The 25,018-nt window shown below is 44.5% G+C and overlaps 1 protein-coding gene across 1 annotated transcript in view; it reads right to left on the bottom strand.

Moving 5' to 3' along the window:
• FRMPD2 (FERM and PDZ domain containing 2) overlaps positions 1-25,018 on the bottom strand; it is a 101,013-nt gene that overhangs the window by 19,624 nt on the left and 56,371 nt on the right. The window contains exons 31-39 of the mRNA XM_075073053.1: positions 24,195-24,405; positions 19,125-19,162; positions 10,520-10,584; positions 8,281-8,442; positions 6,515-6,683; positions 5,465-5,553; positions 4,449-4,478; positions 3,279-3,352; positions 1,408-1,526 (exon numbers count right to left, since the gene is read on the bottom strand). Coding sequence (XP_074929154.1) covers positions 1,408-1,526; positions 3,279-3,352; positions 4,449-4,478; positions 5,465-5,553; positions 6,515-6,683; positions 8,281-8,442; positions 10,520-10,584; positions 19,125-19,162; positions 24,195-24,405 — 957 coding nt within the window. The remainder of the gene's footprint in view (positions 1-1,407; positions 1,527-3,278; positions 3,353-4,448; positions 4,479-5,464; positions 5,554-6,514; positions 6,684-8,280; positions 8,443-10,519; positions 10,585-19,124; positions 19,163-24,194; positions 24,406-25,018) is intronic.

Below are 25,018 nucleotides of genomic sequence, written 5' to 3'. Positions count from 1 at the left end.
GATACAGCGCGTAGTCTAGACGTGGCCTAAGCTTGATAAGTTTATGGAGGGGATGGTATGATGGGATAGCCTAATTTTGGCAATTAATTGATCTTTGACTATTAAATGAGCCCAATGGTCTGTGATGGGATGTTAGATGGGGTGGGATCTGAGTTACTGCAGAGAATGCTTTCCTAGGCGTCTGGCTGGTGAGTCTTGCCCACATGCTCAGGGTTTAGTTGATCGCCATATTTGGGGTCAGAAAGGAATTTTCCTCCAGAGCAGATTGGCAGAGGTCCTGGGGGTTTATCACCTTCCTCGGCAGCGCAGAGCACAGGTCACTTGCTGGAGGATTCTCAGCACCTTGAAGTCTCTAAACCATAATTTGAGGACTTCAATAGCTTAGACATAGGTTAGGGCAGTGGTTCCCAAACCTGTTCTGTCACTTGTGCAGGGAAAGCCCCTGGCGGGCCAGGCCAGTTTGTTTACCTGCCACGTCCGCAGGTTCAGCCGATCGCGGCTCCCAGTGGCCGTGGTTCACTGCTCCAGACCAATAGGAGTGGCTGGAAGCAGCAGCCAGTATGTCCCTTGGCCCACACAGCTTCCAGCAGCTCCCATTGGCCTGGAGCGGTGAACCACAGCCAGTGGGAGCCACGATCGGCCGGACCTGCAGATGCAGCAGGTACACAGGTACACAAACCGGCCCGGCCTGCCAGGGGCTTTCCCTACACAAGCGGCGGAACAAGTTTGGGAACCACTAGGTTAGGGGGTTGATACAGGAGTGGGTGGGTGAGATTCTGTGGCCTGAGTTGTGCAGGAGGTCAGACTAAACAATCATAATTGTCCCTTCTGACCTTAAAGCCTATGATTCTATGAAATGGAGTGACATTATTCAAATCAATTAGGTAATTAACTTTTTCCCCTTTATTTGCTCAGTTTGTAGATCTGGTCAAATCATATGCAAATATAAATGAGGAGTAATTGATTCAGTAAATTTAATTACATTGTTCAACTAATAATATCTCCATTGGCCCAGCTCTGGTCATAGACCCTGTAGTGCTAACAGCAAATGGCGATTTCTCATTAGCTCAAGTTATGAGGGCTTGTACTGTTGGAGCAGGACAATCTAAGCTCTATTCCTGCCATTATCATGAAGTTCCAATGGCCATAGCATGCAGCATAATGATGAAAGTTGTGTTCCAAGAAGCCACAGGTGGGATAGATAGAGAGGGCCTCAGCTGGTGTCCTACTATTATTTACATGAGTGTAGCATCTAGGGGCCCTACTTACAGACCCATAGTGGTAGGCACTGTACAAACACAGAACAGACAGTTCTGGAGTGGATCTAATTCTATCGAGCTCATTAAAGCTATATTGGGACTCTGGGTCAGTATGTTAAAGAAAAGAGAGAACCTTTCACACGTTTACCTCTGGGTAGAACGGAAATCCTCCGGAACACTTCATCTTCCTCACTCATCCAGCTGTCAGTCTCAGACTCCTGACTGTCTGTTCTAAGGCTGCTCTCACACCTGGAGTATTTCTGTGATCTGTAAAGCAACATTCAGTTAACATTCTAGTTGGGAGTGGGAGCCATCACTACAGTGAAGGCTGCATAGGTGTTTGAGTTCTAAGCTCCTTTTTAAACCACTCAGCACTTTCACTAACTTTCCGTTTTCAGGCACTGGGATGAGTTTTGGATGTCACAAGTCCTCCGCAGCAAAGGGTCCCTTTGTCTGTAGCAGTGTCTGTAAATACAGCAGCTAACAGTATCTGCTGTTAACTTTATGAAGCTTAATTTTAAAAGGCCGAGGAGATCTTATATGTAAATCCAAACAACTCTTTAACAACAGTTAAAGTATGGTAAAACTATGAGCAACTGAAAATAGAGTCTTACAATAGAAAAAGTGTTAACCTATCTTAGCTAATAGGCAGAGCTGATAGGGCTTCCTAAAATAAATATCCCCCAGAGTGTTTTACAGCATGGAACAGAGATAGCCATGAATAGAAAGTCCTAATCCAAACACTGCTTAACTTTGGAGAGTCTGAATCTGAATCTGAACGTTGAGGCTACTTTTAACTATTCAATGGGCCAAACCAAAACCCCAGATCTAAATCACACTAAACTTTGGGAAAGTTTGAATCCAGATCTACACTTTTAGCTAGAACTCATTTCCAGTGGAAATGGTGTATTCCCTGCATGTTGAAGTCTTTAAATCACGCTGTGAGGACTTCAGTAATTCAGCCAGAGGTTATGGGTCTATTTCAAGAGTGGGTGAGGGTATGTGGCCTGCAATGTGCAGGTGGTCAGCCTAGATGATCATGATAGTCCCTTTTAGCTTTAAAGTCTATGAGTCTAGTATAGAACTAAACATCAGAAACTTTAGCTCATCTTGAATTACAACAGTCCACAATGAAATGGCACTAGCAGGTCACAGCACGGTCACATTCTCACCTCTTAATTACACAAAGACCAATGCCAGATACAAATATTTGTCTTCTTTATCATAGCTATTAATTTCAAACAGAAAAAAAACAATTCCTATGCCTTTAAGTGCAAGAAAATCACACACAATGTCTTTCTCTGCTTGTATGAGGGATGGGCCTGATCTTGTGAAAAACACAACCTACCAAACTTTCTACCAAAATTGCAGCTACATACTTCTGACGGTTATGAAAATGGCTGATTTAACATTTTCTTTTCCAGTTCACATCCATGTGTGTCTGCTGGAAAGTGGGGCCAACTATTTATTCAACCATATTAACTCATTTTTCTGTTTGTGAATTATCCCCAAATAGACTTTGATCTTTATAGTTTTGTTTGTCATTTGATGAATGACTTATATCAATGGGCTGCTTAGATGAACTAATTCATTATTCATGATCTCCGTCATGGGAAACTGTTTCTGATCACAGATTTGATGACTTCCAAGGTAGAGCCAAGCAGAATCAGGGACACCCAGCAATTTCAATGGCAGCTGAGGGTGCCGAGCATGAAAATCTGACCACCTGGTGCTGCACACACAACATAAATCTTAAGATGATTTTTGTAAGAGTACAATATGCCTTGATGTCCTTGTCCAAAATTCCCCTTCCCGTCACTGTTGGGGAGGGGGGCTTGTTGGCATCCCCATTCCAGAGGTAGCTGCATTTCAAAAGTGCTGAATAATTATAGCTTGGGACTCACTATGGGATGGATGGTGCTACATATAGCTATGATATTAGGATTGCTCAAAGAAATAGAAGAACAAACTGGCTATGCTGTACATTGTCATGGATTTTTATGTGCTGGAAAGACTTACCTGTCTGCATTTGCCTCATACTCCAGTTCAGTTGATTGACTTTGCAGGGGTGAACCGCATTTACTTTCTGAATCCTGTGGAAACAAAATAAAACCATAATGAAAAATTAGTGGAGGAAGCATCGAGAATATCATTAATTTTATTGATAAATTTAATTCTTATCTGACAAAAACATGTCCCTTGTCAAAGCCAGAAAAGGAAAATGGAAAGCTTCCTGGTTAAAGATACATGCACAAATCTCAATTCAGCATTGCAGGATCTACTCAGCATAAAAAGTCTCTTCAGCTGTATTTGCAAGCTCCACAACAATCCAGACATCTCTGTACAAGTGCACATCCTAGCATGCATCATTGAGATCTGGAGGGATCCATATAAATTATTCCTCTCTGCTCTCACAATGAGGCTACAGTCACTTACAGGATTTACGATCCACGCCATGCTCTCTGTCTCCCATGTACTATATTAACTGGTAGCAGGAAGCATCACTGGATGAGCATGAACTACTGGCAATATCTTGCTTTTTAACCCAGGCGCAACAATGCCAGCTGTTAGTGGCATGGAGCAGCTGGTCTATGGAAGGAACACTTGACTGGCAGAGAAAGCAGACACTTGATTGCTCTCCAGATGGAGGAGAGAGCTTGCATATTAGTGGCTGATTGTACAGTTCCAGAGTGATAATTGGGTTCTGCATTTAGATTATGATACAGAACATCTGCCTTTATCATATGCAAATTGCTCCTTCTCAATTGTAACGTTTGAGAGATATTTACTTAGATTTCAGTTCAGGATGGATTTATTCTCATTCTTTCCCTAATTTGTATTTCAGATGCAATCAGAAAACCATCTTTGCATGTTACAAAGTATAAACAGTTGAATCCCCAAAAGTACCTCTACAAAAGTCACCATCTCTGTCTTATTGCCATATATTCAGGCTTACTTTCTCCCATCAGAAATGCAAAAGAAGCATGAATTCAGTAATCCAATTTCTATACCTATGAACCAAATTGAGTGGAGAAAGCCATGGGGATTTTTGTTGATCTTTTAGCAGAGAGAAGATATTTTGCTTTGCTCCTTGATTCATCCATTTTTCTCAGTACTTTGTCAGTTTCCAAAGCTACCTGTTGGGAGCAAATGGCAGCAGTGGTTTTGAAAGTAAAGCACATACACTACCTGCTTGAAGGAGACTGGGCTCAAGACATGCTGAAAATAACCATGAATAAGACATAAGTTTTAGGCTGTCATTCAGCAAAAAAACTTAAATGTGGCTTGAATGCTAAGCATGTGCTTTGCTGAGAAGGGAGGGACTTAACCACATGCTTAAAATTAAACAAGAGTTTTAATATATTGCTAATTGAGGATTTTATTTTATTTTAGGGCATACTTATTTGCTAGATCATACACACAGCATAAGTGTGAGTCTGTATTTTAGCGATCTTGGACAGTTAAGTTCCAATCTTCATTCTAATCCCTTGCTCAAAACTTTGTCAAACAAATTCCTCCCACCCTGAAATTTTCTCAGCTCGATTTAACTGAAAGATAACTTTTTATTTTTTTTAAATATGAGTGAAATTGGTTGAGCTATTTTTTTCAATCATTTGAACATGGAAAGCATTACATTTTGGTCATATTTTTTATCAGCAATTTTACAGTTATATAACTAAAAAATGGCTGAAGCTACAAAACTTGGCATATTTGGTAGACCTTTCTGAGGCTTAGATACCAACAGGGACAGCTCCAGGCACCAGCACTCCAAGCGCATGCCTGGGGCAGCAAGCCACGGGCGGCGCTCTGCCGGTCACTGCTAGGGCGGCAGGCAGGGTGCCTTCGGCAGCTTGCCTGCGGAGGGTCTGCTGGTTCCACGGCTTTGGTGGACCTCCCGCAGGTCCTCCCGCATTGTCTCTGCAATCTGAATTCAGCCCCCTTGTGTATCTGTGTTATGAGACAGTCTTTAATTACAGGATCACATACTATGTTTTTTCCATATGACCCCTGCCTCAATCCGGAGCTAACAGTTCTGCCTATAATAGCCCATTCCCTTCAGCATGGTTTATTGCTTTATTAGAATATGATCCTCCCCAGAGGGGTGGCCCATTAACTGATTTCTCTTCATTTCCCCAAACCCATGCCACTGAGATATATGTAAACAGGTCACCAGGTAATGTCTAGAAATTCCACTCAGGCTTCACCTTGCTGCACATCTGGCTGGATTCCTCTTCCCCTCCTCTGAAAGTGAATGAGTGCTTGGCTTCTAGGTTTCCCTTGCTACCTTGTTCATCTGAACGCAAGACAGTGAGAGCAAAGAAAAAGGTCTTTAGAATCTGAAAGGCACATTCCTCCTCTTCTGTGTAGTGTGACACTGGCAGCTGGGTCGTCGGCATGGAAAGCCCATCAGCAGAGAGCTACACAAGCAGGCACTAGTTGTAAACCCCCCAGGCTCCGGACAAGTGAGCTTCTGGCTCCTCCAACTAGCACATATAGGGTGTAGTCCTACCCGCACTGATGTCAATGGGAGTTTTGCCAGGGACTTTGTGGGAGCAGAATTTCCCCCAGGCTGTGTACCTGGCAGCTCTTCCCCATCTGCCCCACTTATCCCAACTCCCACACCAGAGACGAGAGGGGAACAGGTCACCTCTTCCTTCCAGGCCAGCACTTATGGCAGCTTCCAAGCCCTGTGCAGAAGAGACTTTTAATGTGATTTGGAGGTCGGGGTCACGCCCTCAGCCTGACGCTCAAAAGGACCGGAAAAGAGGGGGGGGAACATAAACCAGCTGCTCCCTATATCTGACTCCAATTCACAGGGGTCACCTGGGGGCCATGTCCCTCATTATCAGCCTAGCCTGATGCCCCCCCCGTCCCCATCCATCCTGTCTCATTCCACAACTGCTGCCAACCGTCAAACCCTCTGGTAGAACCTTCTCCCTCGGTCTCTGTGACATCGCTGGCTGTCACCCCCCAGCACCCAGCCTGGGTGAGAAACCTCTCCCTACACAGCACACCGGCAGTACAGTCTGGGCAGCATTAGGGGAAGGATGGGCCAGCACTTAGAGTGCAAACAAGTCAGAGCAGAGAATCAGGGGCAGTGGGCCCAATTTTACCCTCATTTACAGTGGTGTAAAGCAGGAGTGACTCCTTTGAAGTCAATGGAGCTATACTGATGTTGCTGAGAGGAGAGTCGAGCCCAAGCACACAAACTGCCTCCTTTGAACATGCAAGGAGTGAATCGCGCTAATGCTTACCCGACTGGGCTGTTGTGCTCTGGAGGGAAGAAGTATCACACTGGCTGCCTGAATAAGCCCATTGCAATGCCGCGCTTCGGCAGATAGTGAGCTGAACGGTGCCTTGAGCCTTGCGTAAGAGGTCGATCACTGTATTGCGCGTCAAACCAGACACTAAATCTCCATTCACCTGGAAAGCAGACAAAGACAAATGCCTTTACAGTCCTGGAGCAGAAGGGTTTCATATCGCACACTGGCACGGAGCACGTGTGCACACCTCCCCCACAGCTCAATTGGCTCTGACTGTCCACATCCCTTCACTGTTACTAACTCAGTAGAACCTCTCTCCTAGGTAGGCCTTTGTACAGACTGTCACCACCCTCTAGGAACTGACACATTTTCAGTTTTCCATGTTTTACTCCTTTATCCAAAGGAAAGAAGAGAGAAAGGGAGCTGTGGGGATGAAATGTGAACAAGAACAAATTTGGTGATTTGGGATTTTTTCAGCTTTCTGTTAAAAAGAGAGGAAAATTTGGGGAAGAAAAACAAAACAAAATCTGCAAACGTTCAGTTTGGAGCAAGAGGCCATTTTCTACTGGAAATGCATGACCACCTCTTCAGCGACCCACCCCCTGCACTCCCTGGGATGCCCTCCTGCATCCCTCCCAACCTTCCTGGCAGTCGGCCCCAGCCCACACAGGAGTCCCCCTCATTCTTAACTCCTCTGTCCTCAAGATTGCTCCCTCTGTGAAATCCCCACCATCTCCTCCCTCCTCCCCACACTTGCCATCCCCAGCCCTGCCCCCCCCAAAAGCCTGGCACTAAGCAGGGGGAGGAGGGGAGAAGGGAGGAGAAACCACAGCTCCTGCCAGTGCTGCCCCTCCTGGCATGGCCAGACTTCTGCTCTGCAGTCACTCAGCCAAGACTGGGGTGTGGGGGGAGAGGGGAAGAAGCCAAGGCAGGCAGGGAGTTGAGCTCTGCAGAGAGAAGCCCCAGCAGGGGACAGAGTGACTCCTACAGGCAGCAGGCTGCACTGCAGCTGCATTCCACCTACCTGAGCCCAAGGACATGTTGCTCCACAAAGCAGCTTCAGACTTTCCTCTTTCCCAAACTTCACTGCCTCCCCCCACACCCCGACTCTTCCCGCAGCCAGCCAGAAGTCAGAGAGGACACAGATACCACAACTGCCTCATAGGCTGGAAGTTGTGGAGGGCAATGTATCTCCCCTTCCCCACAATTCTGCCCATGCCCATCTCTCTGGTATCTGGGTCTCTGTCAGCCTGGCTGTTTAATTAGCTATTATTATTACAACCGCTGGCATGTGCAGTCTCTGCAGAGAGTTGCTCAGTATTTTGGTTTGGGGTTTTGCTGTCTCAAGCTAATTCATTAACAGAAGCCACTACAGAGAGGCCAGCTGATCTGAGTCATGTCAGAAACAGGCCAACCTTTTCTAGAAACTAGCGGCCTAACGCAGGCATAGCACAGGTACGCCCCCTTTGCAGTAACTGGTGCCTGTCCTTACGGGAAGCACTATGCCTAGGAGTAGGGATCTGCAGGGTTTTGTAGATGAGGAAGCTCAGCTGCAGTCAGGCTAGCATCCCCCAACCCCCGAGAGCCTTCCCAAACTTTTGACATTTGTCCAGGCAGGTGGCAAGTCACGGGAACCCCCATTATGATCTCATTACAGTGATCATATCCAGTGTTTGGTTATGATTGCACAGCATAACACAAACTCTCCCTAAACTTCCAGGGAAAATCTAGACCAAAGCAGCAAAGCCAAATGTTACCTTTAGTAAGATGTCACCCACTTGAAGCCTCCCGTCGAGATCAGCGATACTTCCTGGGCTGATGGCTTTAATTAGGATAGCCCGGCCATTTCTGCCACCTACTAGAGCAAATCCCAGGCTCCCGTTGGCTGTTTTCTCCAGCTCAATCTTAATGATGCAGTCCTGCAACACAGAAGGGCTCTGTTCAAAATGGAGCTAAGTCAGGAGCCATATGAACTGACAGTGATCGTGACTGGAAATTCCTAATGTGCCCTTCACCCTACAGGATACCAGTGGGCTTTACAATTTTCACTCGATGATGGTATAAATTATAGGGCAAATTCTTCTCTTGCATAAACACACAAAGGAACTTCAATGGCAGCTGCACACATGTACCAAAGAGATGGTATGATAGATATTTCCATTAAAAATAAACTTATTAAAAACAATGAAAGTGTCTTGAGGGGAAAGCCCACCCACATAAACCCTTCAAAGCAAGAAAATGTCTAGTTCAAGTGTCCTTCTTTAACAGGTCAAATTTCACTGATGAGTAAGTCACATATACCTCCAACATGTACAGTAACAAAATCCACAGCCTCTCCACTGGACTATAATGTAAAACCTTAGCCTCAGCAACACCACTATTCATGTCTGTTAGGCAGGAGTGGCGCCAGGGTTTCTGACGCCCTAGGCAGACAGCCGTTTTACCGCCCCCCGTGGCTCCAGAGGAGCTGCCGCAGTCGTGCCGGTGGGCGGCCCGCTGGTCTAAAGGCTCCGGTGGACCTGCCGCAGGCATGACTGCGGTAGGTCCGCTGGAGCCTTTAGACCAGCGCACCCTCTGCCAGCACAACTGTGGCAGCTTCACCGGAGCCGCTACAGCAGCGGACCGTCCGCCGGCATGACTGCGGTAGGTCCCCCGGAGCCGTGTGCCGCACCCCCCCCCCGGTAAAATAGCACCCCCCAAAAATTCTGGCACCCTAAGCCATTGCCTAAATGGTGGCGCCGGCCCTGATGTTAGGCATTTGTGCACTGGTAGATAGCATGGTGAGTTACTTTCACAGGCAAAAGTTTGAGGTCAGAGTTAAGGTTTAGGCAGGCAAACTGATATCAAGTGCAATGCCCTGGAATTGTTTAAATTTTGTCCCTGAAAAATATGTAGAGTACATTGATAATGAGGCACAGTCTCTAACATTTGTGGCAATCTGTTCCACTCCAAAAGACAAAGAACTGCTCTTCAGAAATATTGGAATGAGCTACTCAGATACAGATGATGATGATGCAGGAGCTGAGATTGAGATGATGTAGGAGAATCCAGTGATTGAGGTGGGGGGTGGGAGGAGGAAAGCTTCATCAGAAGCAGAGAAGTCATTCCAATTTCCCCTTGAGTTTGGTGGTTGAATTTTAGCAAGAGGCTCCCAGAAGCCCCTCCAGCAAACCACCAGCTGCATGATACTAGCAAATATATTGCCATAAAAATTCCACCCTCAAAATGGGCAGTGTTAATTCCAAACCACTTTGCAGCCCTGATATTTTTGCAGAAATGAGTATCTGCAGTGAGATGTGGGAAATGTTGTCCATTTCAGTGGGAAGACTGATTCTCCTGTGAATACACATTTCTAATCTGGAAATTCAAAATTTCAAATATGTCACCTCTTCTGCTGGCAAGTCAGACTATATTTTTAAGACAAAGCCATTTTGGATCAAAAATATTTGTAAAATTCCACAGGTTTATCACACATTGGACCAGTTTAACAATTTCATAATGACATACAGAAATCTCACGTTCCAAGGAGTTCTGGGGACTCTCACACTGCGAAGGTGTTTCACAGCCCTAGTTACATTCATTTCCGCAGAATTCCCAGCTGTACCGTTAAATCTCTAGTGTCTGTGCCATTGTCCTTCTCTGTTCGGGCTCGAGCCTGTGAGGAGCTGGAAACACTAAACTCCTTGTGAGTGCTCCCAAGAGGGCACTGTGTATGATCAGGGATTTTTATACTATGGAGCCAGTAATATAGTAATATTACACATAGAAAAACAGCAGTAGAGGGACCCAGTCCTGTGAGCGGCTCAGCACCTTCAAGCCAGTGATCGCTCTGCACCTCATAAGCTATGGCCCTCATGGAATATGCTTACACTTGCAATGGAACAGAAAATAAAGGAAATACATTCAGTGTTACTGTAGAAAATCCCACTGCCAAAATCTGTATCGAGATCCTTCTGCTCAGCAGGCTGCTTTTCACTTAATAAAACGTTGACTTACCTCATAATCTGCTGAGGCAGATGTGCTTTGCTCAACCCAACCACTTTCTTCCTCCGAGTGCTTTGCTGTGAGAAAACAGGATGGGTTCTTACAAAGCTGCATTAGTGGTACGTTTTACAGTGTAACACTGGACATCGCACTACTATTAGACATAACGCAAGTTATTTTTGTTTTCACAAGCAGAAGACCACCACCAAAAACTCACTCGGCACTTACACCGTTTGCTCGTTCAGTTCCACTTCTTGAGCTGTTAACTGAACCCTGTGCCTGTCCTCTACTGTCCTTTTACCTCCCACATAGCAGTTTCCCAAGCAACCCTTAAAGCTGCACGTCATAGGGTCGGAAACATCAGTTCTCTGATACTCCAGGGGAGGCCGTTTTGCTTACTAATAATTAATCTTTTCCATTCACAGCCAGAAGCACCTCAGATTTTCTTTTTCTTTGAAAGAGATGGCATGAAACATTACAAAGCCAGATTGAGAAATGCCAAGTAATTTCCTTATTATGTTGATGGGGTAGATGTTGTTCTTGGAGACTCACGTTTTCATTTGAGAGAGATACTTTGATTTCCTCTGGCTCAGCAGGTGGCTCTAAAAAACAAGTGTGTAGATTTGCTATAGCTGATAGGCACCCTGCTAAATTTAATGTATGTGAGAGAGTGCAGACTAGTGTTTAGATTAGCCAACTAGTTGCCAGGAATTCTGGATTCTAATCTCAGCTCCAGTACTCACTCACTGTATGACCCTGGGATGAGACACTTGGGGTATGTCTATAATGCAATGAAAAACTCTTGGCTGGCCTGTTCTAACCAACTCAGGCTTGCATGGGGCTTGGGCTGCAGGGCTGTTTCACTGCAGTATAGACTTTCAGGCACAGGCTGAAGCCTGGGCTCTGGGACTCTGTGAGGTGAGAGAGTCCCATAGCTCCAGCTCCAGCCGGGGGTGTCTAATTGCTGTGTAGACACAAAGTCTTGTCCTGTGCTTAAGTTTCCTCATTTGCACAGTGGTATAATTAATACTTGCATAACTCATGAGTATGTCATGCAGTTTAATCACCATAATTAATGTTTTTAAAATGCTGACAACAAGCACCGGGCAAAGTTAATGTTATCTTTGGTGACTGCAGTCAAGTCAGGTCAATTTGCTAAGGGAATGAATAGTATGTTTGTGAGTGTATAAGTGAAAAGGCAATGTATGTAGATATATAGCTTTACAGTACACTATATTTCCTAAAAAAACAAGGAGGAGTCCTTGGGGCACCTTAGAGACTAAAAAATGTATTTGGGCATAAGCTTTTGTGGGCTAAAACCCACTTCATCAGATGCATTGAGTGGAAAATACAGTAGGCAGGTATAAATACACAGGCCAGTCCTCGCTTACAGACAGCCCCTAAAGCTGAAGCAAATACTCACCAGCAACTACACACCACACAACAAAAACAGTAACCCAGGAACCAGTTCCTGCAACAAACTCCGTTGCCAACTCTGTCCACATATCTATTCAAAGGATTCCATCACAGGACCTAACCACATCAGCCACACCATCAGGGGCTTATTCACTTGCGCATCTACCAACGTGTTATATGCCATCATGTGCCAGAAATGCCCCTCTGCAGGTACATTGGTCAAACCGGACATCTCTATGCAAAAGAATAAATGGACACAAATCAGACCTCCAGATTCATAACATTCAAAAACCTGTAGGAGAACACTTCAATCTCTCTGGACACTGAATAACAGACTTAAAAGTGGCAATTCTTCAACAAAAAAACTTCAGAAGCAGACTCCAATGAGAAATTTAGAATTGGAATTAATTTGCAAACTGGATATTATCAAATTAGGCCTGAACAAAGACTGGGACTGGATGGGTCACTGCAAAAACTAATTTTCCTCTGCTGATACTCACACCTTCTTGTCAACTGTTTGCATTGGCCTCATTAGCATTCCAAAAGTGATTTTCCCTCCCTAGGTATTCAACCCTTCTTGTCAACTGTTGAGAATAGTAAAAGCAGCAGAGAATCCTGTGGCACCTTATAGACTAACAGATGTTTTGGAGCGTGAGCTTTTGTGGGTGAATAGGCCACTTTCACCTTAATTGAATTGATTTGTTAGCAGTGACCCCACCACTTGGTAAGGCAACTCCTATCTTTTCATGTGCTGCGTATTTATACCTGCCTACTGTATTTTCCACTCCCTGCACCTGATGAAGTGGGTTTTAACCCACGAAAGCTTACACACAAATAAATTTGTTAGTCTCTAAGGTGCCACAAGGACTCCTCGTTGTTTTTGCTGACACAGACTAACACGGCTACCGCTCTGAAAACTATATTTCTTGTTCCTTTCTGGCTTTGAGTTTTGCATTATTATCCCTTAGCAACTTTCACTGGCTTCACTATGTGGGTTTTTTTATGTTTGAATTATATAAGCAATAAATGTTCTATTGTGTTATTATGGAACTCAAATAATGTAAATTACTACATTCATAGGCCAGAAGGGACCACTATGATAATCTAACAGATATCCTTATAACACAGGCTATAGGACTTCCCTGTAAAAATTCCTGTTTGAAATACAGCAGATCTTTAAGAAAAACATACAATCTTCATTTAAAATTTTTCTCTGATACAGAATCCACCACATTCTGAGGTAAATTGTTCCAGGAGTTCCAATTGTCCGCACTGTTAAAAAATTGCATATTATTTCTAATCTGAAGTTTTCTAGCTTTAACTTCCAGTCATAGGATTTTTTACACTTCTGGCTGCTTGACTGAAGAGCCTTTTATTATCAGTTTTTTGTTGTTCATGTAGGTACTGTGACAGACCCAGGCCAGTGGGGTACAGGAGTCTGGTGGAGGGCAAATATACTGATCACTGGATGAGTAGTTTTCTGTTTCCTGAGTGACCAGAGCAAGGGCTGCACTAGAGTAATCAGGAAACCTGCTAGAACCAATTCAGGCAGACAAGCTGATTAGAACACCTGCAGCCAATCAAGACAGGCTAATCAGGGCACCTGGGTTTAAAAAGGAGCTTACTCCAGTCAGGGAGGGGAGAGCCAGAGGAGAAGTGTGTGTGAGGAGCTGGGAGCAAGAGGCACAAGGAGCTGAGAGTGAGAGGGTGTGCTGCTGGAGGACTAAGGAGTACAAGCATTATCAGACACCAGGAGGAAGATCCTGTGGTGAGGACAAAGACGGTGTTTGGAGGAGGCCACGGGGAAGTAGCCCAGGGAGGTGTAGCTGTCTTGCAGCTGTTACAGGAGGTACTATAGACAGCTGCAATCCACGGGGCCCTGGGCTGGAACCTGGAGTAGAGGATGGGCCCAGGTTCCCCCCAAACCTCACAACTCCTGATCAGACACAGGAGGAGTTGACCCAGACTGTGGGGAAGATCACTGAGGTGAGCAAATCTGCCAATAAGCATAGGACCCACCAAGGTAGAGCAGGAACTTTGTCACAGTACTTATAGACTGACCAAGTCATCACTGAACCTTCTCTTTGTTAATCTAAAGAGATTGAGATTCTGAAGGCTATCATTATAAGGCATGAGTTTCCCCTTGAATCCTTTAATCATTCTCATGGCTCTTCTCTGAACCTTCTGCAATTTACCAATATCCTTCTTGCATTGTGGCCACCATCACTGGACACCAGTGGTCGCACCAGGGCCAAATACAGAGGTAATAAAACCTCCCTACTTCTTCTCAAGATTCCCCTGTTTATACATCCAAGGATTGTATTAGCTTTTTTGGCCATGGTGTTGCATATAAGGAAGGTGTTACCTTGTCAACACAATAAATGCACTGAGAAGCAAATTATTATTATTTTTAAAAGGGCTTTGCTAAAAAGAATCATTTGGGATTATAAAAAGAATATGTAATCAAGGAGATGAAATTTACTGCGCCTTTGTGTCACTTATCATCACAATAATACATCTGTGGAAAGAAAATAACTGGTTTTGAAAGGGTCCTGGGAAAATTCATGGAAAGCTAGAGTCTCACTAAGATGAATGAAATATGGGCTGGTGAGACATTTTGGTCAGAAGTGACTTTTTCAGGCCTTCCTCATATGGATAAAGATTTCAGGTAGCCAATCAGGTATCAGAAACATCATCACTTTACTTAGGCATCACCTACATTCAGGTTTTGCACCAATTTACCTAAAACAGTTGAAAACCAGATTTAGTTACATCCATGCAACCCCCTAGTGCAGATGCAATTATAGTGCTAAAAAGGGATTTATAACAGCACAGTTTGTTTCTTTTTTTCTATCAGTGTGGTTACACTGGTGCAGTGTAGACAAGGCCTTAGATGACCAATCACATTGTGCAACAGTGAAGTATGGATAGAAAATAGTCAAAACAGTCTTAGTGAATTGTTTGCAATCAACCCAGAGACTAAAATATGTTTGCAGAAAACTTCCATCCAGTCTGTCTGAACAATGAACAAATTCACCGAAATCTGAGCACGGAGAATTCAAACATGGGTTAAAATCCCAGAACAAATTATTCTTGGCCAATAGTTCACCAAGTTCTTTTGGTAAAGTGCTGTGTAATTCTGTTCTCATCATGGGTGTGATTTTAGTAGAAATAATAAATTAAAAGTGGTAATTTATCCATTGCATATTTTAAAATGCAAAGTATCAACATAGACATGTGGTTAGTAAGATGAAGGCAGCTGGGAGATTAAGGGAGTTCACCAGCGAAGGAATGCAGGTAACTAGGGTTGTTGTTTTCCTTCCCTTAACTTGCAGATACTGTACAAGGAAGAAGTCACAATAGGAGGAAAATGGTGTGCTGCTAACACCACTGCTAGCTCTTCCTTTGCCTGCAGGGGGGCCCTGGCCAAATAGGTGTCCTCCTGACCCTGGCAGCTTCTATCTAGGTCCTTGTTTTGACTTGCTGGGAATAAGGCCTGCATGTCCCTGCCAATGAAAGCCAGGCATGAGGAACCACCTGGTGTGAGAGGTGTCTATTGCTGGAGTCCCTCGGGAAGCAGGTAAGGGAGCTGCAGGAGATGGTACATCCGTGTAGCATCCAGGAGCATGAGATGTCCAGGATGGAGGATGTTAGCTGACTACAGATTGCTACAGCAGCACCATAGAAGGAAGGCGCCTCTTCTGGAAGAGACTGGCTGCCAGCAGCCTCAAGCAGTAGACAAGTGCTCCACCCTCATCCAGGTTGCCCATCCTTCACAGTCAAGAACCAGTATGCTGTACTGGCAATAGGCAGTGAAGGGCAGACCCCAATGGCTGAAGAGAAGGTGCCACCTGCCCCCAAAGCTGAGAGGGTCATGGCCATCAGACCCAAGAGGAGGAGGTATAGGGTGCTTGTGGTCTGTGACTCCCTTCTGAGGGGGCTGGAGACATCCATCTGCTGACCTGACATGAAGTCCCAGGAAGTCAGCTGCCTGCCTGGAGTCCACGTACAAGACATTATGGAAAGGTTATTGAGACTCTGATCCACTAATCCTGGAAACATTATCCCTCTAACCAGTGCCTCATGCTGCTTATCCACATGGGCACTAATAAAACTGCCAGGTACGACCCTGAGCAGATCAGCAGTGACTACAGGGCTCCGAGGGTGAGACTGAAGGAGTTGGGGGTGAGGCTATGTTCTTGTCCATCCTCTCAGTTGAGGGTAAGGGCCTAGGCAGGAGCACACATCCTGACGATGAATGCATGGCTGTGCAGATGGTGTCAACAGGTGGGCTTTGGCTTTCTTGACCATGTGATGCTGGGAAGAGATGGAGTCCACCTGACTAAGAAGAGGATTAGCATCTTTTGACACCAACTTGCCAACCTTGTAAGGAAGGCTTTAAACTAGGTTCAAAGGCGGGCAGATAAACCCATAGATAAGCACAAAAAGGCAACTTTAACAAAGGGTTAGATGTTGGGAGGGGGAGCAGAAATTTTTTTTACAATAGAAGTCATGAGAGCAATAACAAGGAAATCATTGGGGGAATCTGCTCAAGATCTTAGATGTCTGTATACAAACGCAAGGAGCATGTGGAATACACAGGAAGAACTGGAAGTATTAGTACACAAGCTAAATTATGACTTATTTGGCTTCACAGAGACTTGGGGGATAAATCTTATGACAGGAATATTGGCATAGAGGGGTATAGCTTGTTCAGGAAGGAGAGGCAGGGAACAGGCGAGGAGGTGTTGCACTGTACACCAAGAATATATTAACACTTGTTCTGAGGTCCAGCAGGAGGGGAGAGGCAGAGCAGTTGAAAGTCTCAGGGTAAAGATAAAAGTGGAAAAAGAGGGGTGTCATCATGGTAGGGGTCTCCAACAAATCAGGAAGAGGAGGTGGATGAGGCATTTCTAAAACAACCGCAATATCCAACGCACAAGACCTGCTAGTAATGGGGGACTTCAGCTTCCCAGACATCAGTTGGAAAAGTTAGAGAGCAAAATACAAATTTTCCAGTAAGTTCTTGGAAGCTATTAGGGACAAATTTTTTATTCAGAAGGTGGAGGAAGTAGCCAGGGAGACAGCCATTTTAGACTTGCTTCAGACCAACAGTGGAATTGGTTACAAATCTGAAGGTGGAAGGCAATTTGGGTGAAACTGATTCTAAGGAAAAGAAGAAGCAAAGGCAGCAGAATAAGGACAACAGATTCCAAAAAGCAGACTTTAATAAAACTCAGAAAAGTGGTAGGTAAGGTCCGAGGGGAAGAAAGGATAAAGGAGAGCTGGCAGTCTCTCAAAGAGACAATATTAAAGAAAACTGCAAACTAACCCTGTGCAAAAGAAAGATAGGAAGAATAATAAGAGACCAATATGGCTCCATCGGGAGCTGTTTAATCACATGCAAAACCAGAAAGGAATCCTACAAAATGTGGAAAAATGGACAAATTGCTCAGAGGGGAATAAAAGAATAGCACAAGCATGTAGGGACAAATACAGAAAGGTGAAGGCACAAAAAGAATGACACCTAGCTAGGGATGTAAAAGGTAATTAGAAGAGGTTCCTTAAATACATTAGGAGCAAGAGAAGAGGAAGGAAATTGTAGGCCCTTTACTTAGTGGGGAAGGAGAGGTAATAACTGATGACATCAAGGTTTTTAATGCTGATTTTGCATCAGTCTTCACTAAAAAGATTAATGGTGATCAGACACTCAACACAATTAATTTAACAATGAGGGGAAAAGAATGCAAGCCAAACAGGGAAAGAACAATTTCAAGAATATTTAGATAAATTAAATGTATTCAAGTCGGCAGGGCCTGATGAAATTCATCCTAGGGTACATAAGGAACCAACTGAAGCAATCTCAGAACCATTAGCAATTATCTTTGAGAACTCATGGAGGATGGGTGAGGTGCCAGAAGACTGGAAAAGGCAAACATAGTACCTAACTTTAAAAACAGGAACAGAGAGGACCCAGGGAGTTATAGACCCATCAGCCTAACTTCAATACCTGAAAAGATACTGAAACAAAGGATAAACAATCCATTTGTAAGCACCTAGAAGACAATAGGATTAGAAGAAATAGCCAGCATGGATTTATCAAGAACAAATCATGCCAAACTAACCTAATTTGATAGGGTTTCTTTGACTGCGTTACAGGCCTAGTGGATGGGGAGAAGCTGTAGAGATGCTATATCTTGATTTTAGTAAGGCTTTTGACAGAGTCCCGCATGACAGTCTCATAAGGAAACTATGGAAATGTGATCTAGAAGAAATTACTATAAGGTGGGTGCAAAACTGACTAAAAGACCATAATCAAAAAGTAATTATCAATGGTTTGCAAACTAGGAGTGCGTATATAGAGGGGTTCCACAGGGGTCTGTTTTGGGTCTGGTACTTTTCAATAGTTTCATTAATGACTTGGATAATGGAGTGGAGAGTCTGCTTATAAAGTCTGCAGATGACACAGCTGGGAGTGGCTCCAAACACTTTGGAGGACAGGATTAGAATTTAAAACCACCTTTAGAAATTGGAGAATTGGTCTGAAATCAACAAGATGGAAATCAATAAAGGCAAGCGCAAAGTACTGAATTAAGGAAGGAAAAATCAAATGCACAATTACAAAATTGTAACTGTGTCCAGTTCTGGGTGCCTGATTTGAGGAAAGATATGGACAAATTAAAGAGATTCCAGAGAAAAGCAATAAAGATGATAAAAGGTTTTAGAAAACCTGTTTTACTTGGAAAGGTTAAAAAACTGGGCATGTTTAGTCTTGAGAAAAGAAAACTGAGGGGTGACTTGATAACAATCTTCAAACATGTTAAGGGCTGTTCTAAAGAGGATGGTGATCAATTGTTCTCCATGTCCACTAAAGTTAGGATGAGAAATAATGGGCTTTATCTGCAGCAAGGCAGATTTAGGTTAGATATTAGGAAAAACTTTCTAACTCTAAGGGCAGTTAAGCTCTGGAACAGGCTTCGAAGGGAGGTTGTGGAATCCCCATCACTGGAGGTTTCTAAGAACAGGTTGGACAAACACCTGTCAGGGATGGTCTAGGTACTTGGTCCTGCCTCAGTCCAGGGGATTGAACATGATAATCTCTTGAGGTCCCCTCCAGCCCTACATTTCTATGAGTCCATGATGCCCACATTCAGGTCTGTACTGTGAACCCATAAATAAAAATATAACTGGCATTACTTACTATTCTGCTGCTTTGTGGGAACCACTGGATTGCCATTTCTGCCAAAAAAAAAAAAAAAAAAATTCTGAATGCTAAGAATTCCAGATCTTGCAATGCAAGTATGAATACTATATGTTTAAAAGGCATATAGTTTAGTAATTTTTTTACATCTGTACTTTCATTATTGTTATTTTTAAACTCGTGTTTTTATAAAGAACTTACCTTTAATGAATGTATAGATTCTTATTCCATATTTACCCAACATCAATACTCCTTAATCATATATGTTTGAGAAAGAAAGCACCTGTTATATATTGTCTGTCCCAATGTAGAGACATCCACAGTGTATTTGGTTAAATCCAACCTCAGTTCTCCATCTGTAACATGTGGAATAATAACCCTTCATTTCATTTACCCTTTGTTTGGCTTGTCCATTTACATTGAAGACTCTTAAGAACAGGTGGTGTCTCTACGTATATAAATGTGCATCTCAGCTGGGGCCTTTAAGTGCTACTATAATACAAATAGTGGATAATAATAAATTATTCAAGCTTAATGGAAATCCTGTTGGACATACAACAGACTCAGCAGTCAGCTCTTTAAGCAAGATAACTCTTTTTGGTGTGTTTATATTATTTGATTTTCCACCTGAGATATCTAGCAGTTGTTTCGGGGTATCATGCTATAGCCCAGGGGTCTCAAAGTCCTGGTCTTTGGACCATCTGTGGCCCGAGAACCTCTTCACTGCAACCCCCAGAGGAGAGACACATGCAGACACGCTGCCGGCAATGTCTGCTGCAGGCACTGCCCCCTGCAGCTCCCAGTGGCTGGGGGAGAGGGACAGAAATAGCATCACTAGTTGCCGGGCAGAGTCAGCCATGGAGGCAGCATCACTTTTTTCCATGTTTTTTCCATAAACATGTCAAAATACGGAACATGGCTATCTGATGCACACCTTGCTGCAATCCTGAAGGTTTCAACTGCTCAGTCACTGAGGCCAAACATCAATAAACTGACAGAACTGAAGCATTGCCAGGTGTCTGGCAAACACTAAAACACTCTTGCAAGTGAAGAATTGTACACAGTTATATGACAATTTTATTATTTTTAAGAAATTCAAAATAAAAAAATACAATATAAAACGTTTTCTTTTCTGAACACCATCTTCAGTGACATTATTGGCTCGCTTAGGAGGATTTGAGGACTGGCACTGGCCCTAAGCTAAACTGAGTTTAAGACCTCTGCTATAGCCTGTGCAGAGCTTCATTGAATCAGGGACCAAAATAAATTCAAAGTGCAGTCAAGACCTGAGGAAAGGGGTGTGTCCCACAGTTTGAAAACTTCAGTGCTAAATAAAAGGCAGAAATCTGGGAGGGTAAATGACCCCACATGCCTCCCCCTCCATTTTTCTGCCCTTGCAGCTTTGCAACCAGGGCAGCTTCCCCTCTCACCCTGCCCTGGTTATGTCCCTAGTCGAGCTGCAGCATGGGAAACCACAGAAGTGTAAAGTCAGATCTTGGCAAGTATACAAAGGAGTAAATGCTTTTTAATTACATTTTTAGATGGGCCTGAACAACGCATGACTCTCAGGGTAGTTACAGGGCCAGCACTTCCATTTAGGCGACCTAGGCAATCGCCTAGGGCATCAGGATTATTGGGGGGCGGCATTTTGCTGGGGGGGCGGCAGGCGGCTCCGGCTGACCTGCCGCAGGCGTGCCTGCAGAGGGTCCGCTGGTCCCGCAGCTCCGGTAGACCTCCCGCAGGAACGCCTGCGGCAGGTCCACCGGAGCCACGGGAGCAGCGCGCGGGGCGGCAAAACGGCCGTGCGCCTAGGGCACCAAAAACACTGGCACCAGTCCTGGGTAGTTAGACCCTGATCTCACTTGTTGAGTCTCTACAGATTGGTTTTTATTTGAGATCTTGTACTATTTTCTTTGTTTTTAAGCATTTCACTTCACCTTTAAGAAAAGAAGGCAGTAATTATAGATGGTTGGGGTCACTGAGTTTGGTTTGCACCTGCTAAGAGCAGAGCCAGAGGAGAAATTCCCCTCGGGCCCCATTTACTGCATCTGTAAGATGCTTCAGAGTCCAGCGATGATGCTAAGAGCAACACCAAGGAAGAGGGTGCATCCTACACACCATCATTTTATTCTGTTGATTGAACAGATGGGAACAGGCCAGTGATATTCAAACCTCAGTGTTTCCAGAGCCAGATTAGCAATCAACATTACCCAAAAGAGCCACAGTCATGAATTCATTGGTTCATTTACTATAGTACTATAGATTCAACAGCTCTTCATGAGAAGGAAATGTGATCATAGAAAAAGCAGCCTGATTGGTTAACAATGAAATCACACAGTGTTTTAATATCATATGCTGCAAAAAGCCACAGGAGACACATTAAAAAGCCACTTGCGGCTCCCCAGCCTCAGTCTGAGTATTACTGGAATAACCCATCCAGCTCCTAACCCACTTTTCTCCTCCACCAGGCAAAATCCCTCTAATGCCTATCTCTGCAGTAATCTTTTGCTAAGAGATAACTAAATTACTACCTCCTAATAGATGGGTAACCCAGGAGAGAAACATTAACTACAAATTACAGTTAATCTGCTACTAGACCAGAAAAAATGCCCACTTCTCCTGATAAGAAACAGACCCAAACTGAAACAACATTCCCAGGAGTTTGGATCTGAGTCTGAACTTGATGACTGGGGCCAGTTCTATCAGACAGATCTGAACAGGAACACTGGGAAAGCTTGGATCCAAATCCAGATGAAACTTTTCTGGTTGGATCCATAGCTACTACAAATGTTTGCCAGCAAATTGTTCTGCCATGCATTCAGCGTAACGACATGGCACTGCTCCACAGGACAGACTGACATTCTCATCCATGCCAATAAGGCGCATTAGAAAGTGATGGCTTGGCAATGGGTGTGGGCTGAAAATGAAGTGATGGCTATCTGCTCCACCTAGGAGAAGACTGGTTTGTCCATGGCTCCTTGTTACCTTTATCACCACCTTCCTCACGTCACAGCCATCTATGTTAGAAAACACCCATGCCACCTCTCTCATGCACTGCCTGCTGGGTAATAATAAGCAAGGATTCCACGTTTCTAATAATAAACTGGTTCTTTATTATGACAACTATTTACAGAGGTGCTGCAACTGCAGCAGGCATGCCAGCCATGTGCACATACTCTGGCTTCCTGATGCCTCCTGTGAGCAATGATAAGCCTCGAATCCAGGCTCACAGGAAGTGCTCAGACCACAGCTGCCATCTAGCAGCTCACCTGAACAACTGGAGAAGGGGGCCAGCAAGGCTGTAGCTTGCATGAAGCTCCTGACTGGGGGAGACATCCAGCTTCACTGATTGGCTGGGAAGCCCTGCTTAAACCAGAAAGAGGCAAAGGAAGTTGTCTGAGCAACTAGAAGACTCCTTGGCTGGCTGCTACCAGAGATCTTGCCCACCTGCCTTCCTCCCTGTTCCTGTCCTCCTTATCCCAGACCCCGTCAGTTCCCAGTTCCTGCTTTTCTGCCTTGATCTAGGTCCCTGTTCCTATGCCTTACGCAGACTCCGGCTTTGACCCCTGGCTTGGCAACTGGATTTGGTTCTAGGCTCCTGATTCTAAACATTAGGCCTGACTGCTGATGCCTGAGTCCCTATACCTCCTCCAAATCTCTCTCTCCTGGAAGCTGTGCTCCTCCCTCTAAGTTCCATGCAGCTGCTACATTTCCCAAAGTACATTTAAAGTACTAAGGAGAAGTTTGTACTAAGATAATTGGCTTGAAGGTCACAGCCAAGGAATAATTGGATGGCCAGCCAGTTGGCTGGGAGGAACTTGAACTCGAGTCACCTGGGATGATCCACCTACAACCTGAGAGTTCACACTGGTACATGTTAATCAAATACGGGGCAACACGCTGGGGTGAGTGAGGTGCTTCCGCCAGTCATATTATTTCTTACCCCCCTGGAGGAAGGACTCTGAAAATGAGGGGCTCTCTGCACTAGCCATTGTCTAGAATGAATTCTGCCACCTGGACTAGAAACATTTTCCTTAGTAAATGATTCACCAGCAATTATTTTAATATTTAAAGTAACTTAGAATCAAATCCTCCCTTATACCCCCCTGAATCCCACTGTCTTCAGAATTTGGCCCTCTAGTAGTAACTAGCTCAGTGAAATTACCTGTAAAACAATGACATCTAAATTGGAGATTCCCCCTCCCCCAGGAACCTGAACTAAGCCTACACTGTGGAGACCTTCCATGTTCTGAAAGACTGACCCGAGGCACATTTGGGCAGCCCAAGTCAGGTCCTACATTTTGTAATGAACTCCTTCCCTTCAGTTCACCCTCTATGATTCCAGCCATGAATGTGGTCTGTAATGGCAAAGGACTGAGATGAAGCTTTTCAGATTGAGATCACACGCTTCTCTTTTTCAGATGCTACCATGTGTTGGAAAAGCTGTGTTAAGATTACATGCTGTTACTTTAAATTGTAAGGGTCCTGCTTGCAGGCTAGGGGCTCTGAGGGAAGTTGTGTGAACTGGATTCTTTTTGGGAAGTCTGCAAAGAGCCAGCCTAGAGTAAGGTGGGTTGAATTGTGCCTGCCTGCCTTAGAGAGCAGCCTGGTTTGTCTCACTCTGGTTTTGGTTGTGGTGCGTTAGGGTGCTGGATTCCAAAATATAAAGTAGTGTTACATTTCTTACTTCCAGAAAACAAAAAACCAAAACACTCTAACTTCTCTGTGAGTGTGTCATGAACATAACAGATGCCAACATATCTGAAAAAGTGGGGTTTTTACCCAGGAAAGCTTATGCTCAAATAAATCTGTTAGTCTTTAAGGTGCCACCGGATTCCTTGTTGTTTTTGTGGATACAGACTAACACAACTACCCCTCTGATATTAGATGCCAACACAGCAATATGACTTGCTACTGAGAGCAAGACTGACCTCTCCCACTCACACTATAGAGCAGCGGAAACGGGGAGAGAGGAGCAGCAACAGACTAGGAGGAAAAGAGAGAGATGGGGCACTGCACCCTGCACTAACCCACGGAAGTCTCATTAAAGCATCACAGAATCAGATTTACCTTATCGCCCTGATGCAGACATTGTGGCTGGCAGCCTCACACACTCGCACTGCATCGTCCAGGCTGAGGCCCTCAGTCCATAGCCCGCAGATGTAGACAATCTGATCCCGTGGCTGCAAGCTGCCTTCTATACTGGCGGGAGAGCCTGGCACGATCTCAAGTACGTAGATACCCTGCAATTTGCTCCCGGCTCCTCCTGTTAACTTCAAGCCTGGAAGGATACAGATAAGTGTATTGTGTCTAAGTGGCTTCTGAACGTTCCTTAGCATGAAACTAGGACAGTGGAACAATCTCCCACAAGAGACTCATCTCCACTGACGCTAGGCTGGACAAAGCACTGGATAATATCCTGTGGGGAACAATCCTGCACCAGCTGGACTAGATGTTAGAGCACAGGCTGGGGCAGTGAAGAACAGGGACATGTTACTGAGAGAAACGTAAGAACAAAACAATGAAGGGCCTACCCGCACCCAACTACTGGAGTGTAGCACTTGCTATTGGATAGTTATTGAATTCAGACTAGCCAAGGTACTTATATGGCTCTCATTATCTCAGCACCACTCTTTAATTGATTTAACCTCAGCACTTTTGTGAAGCAGGACTATTATCCCCATTGCACAGATGAGGAAACTGAGGCACGGAGAGATGAAGTGACTCACCCATAGTCACACAAGAAGTCTAGAGCAGAGCAGAGAATTGAACCAAAGACCCAGGCTAGCACCCTAACCACCAGACCACCCTTCTTCTCAAACACACACTTGTGTTTTGTTGGTCTAATGTTGCTTCATGTATCTCAGCTGATGGGAGACGCCAACATCTAGGCA

The sequence above is a fragment of the Chelonoidis abingdonii genome, chromosome 16, assembly GCF_003597395.2.
Source record: "Chelonoidis abingdonii isolate Lonesome George chromosome 16, CheloAbing_2.0, whole genome shotgun sequence".
NCBI classification, from domain to species: domain Eukaryota; kingdom Metazoa; phylum Chordata; order Testudines; family Testudinidae; genus Chelonoidis; species Chelonoidis abingdonii.
Note: the sequence above shows the minus strand (reverse complement) of the source record. Positions and strands in the feature narration are given on the sequence as shown.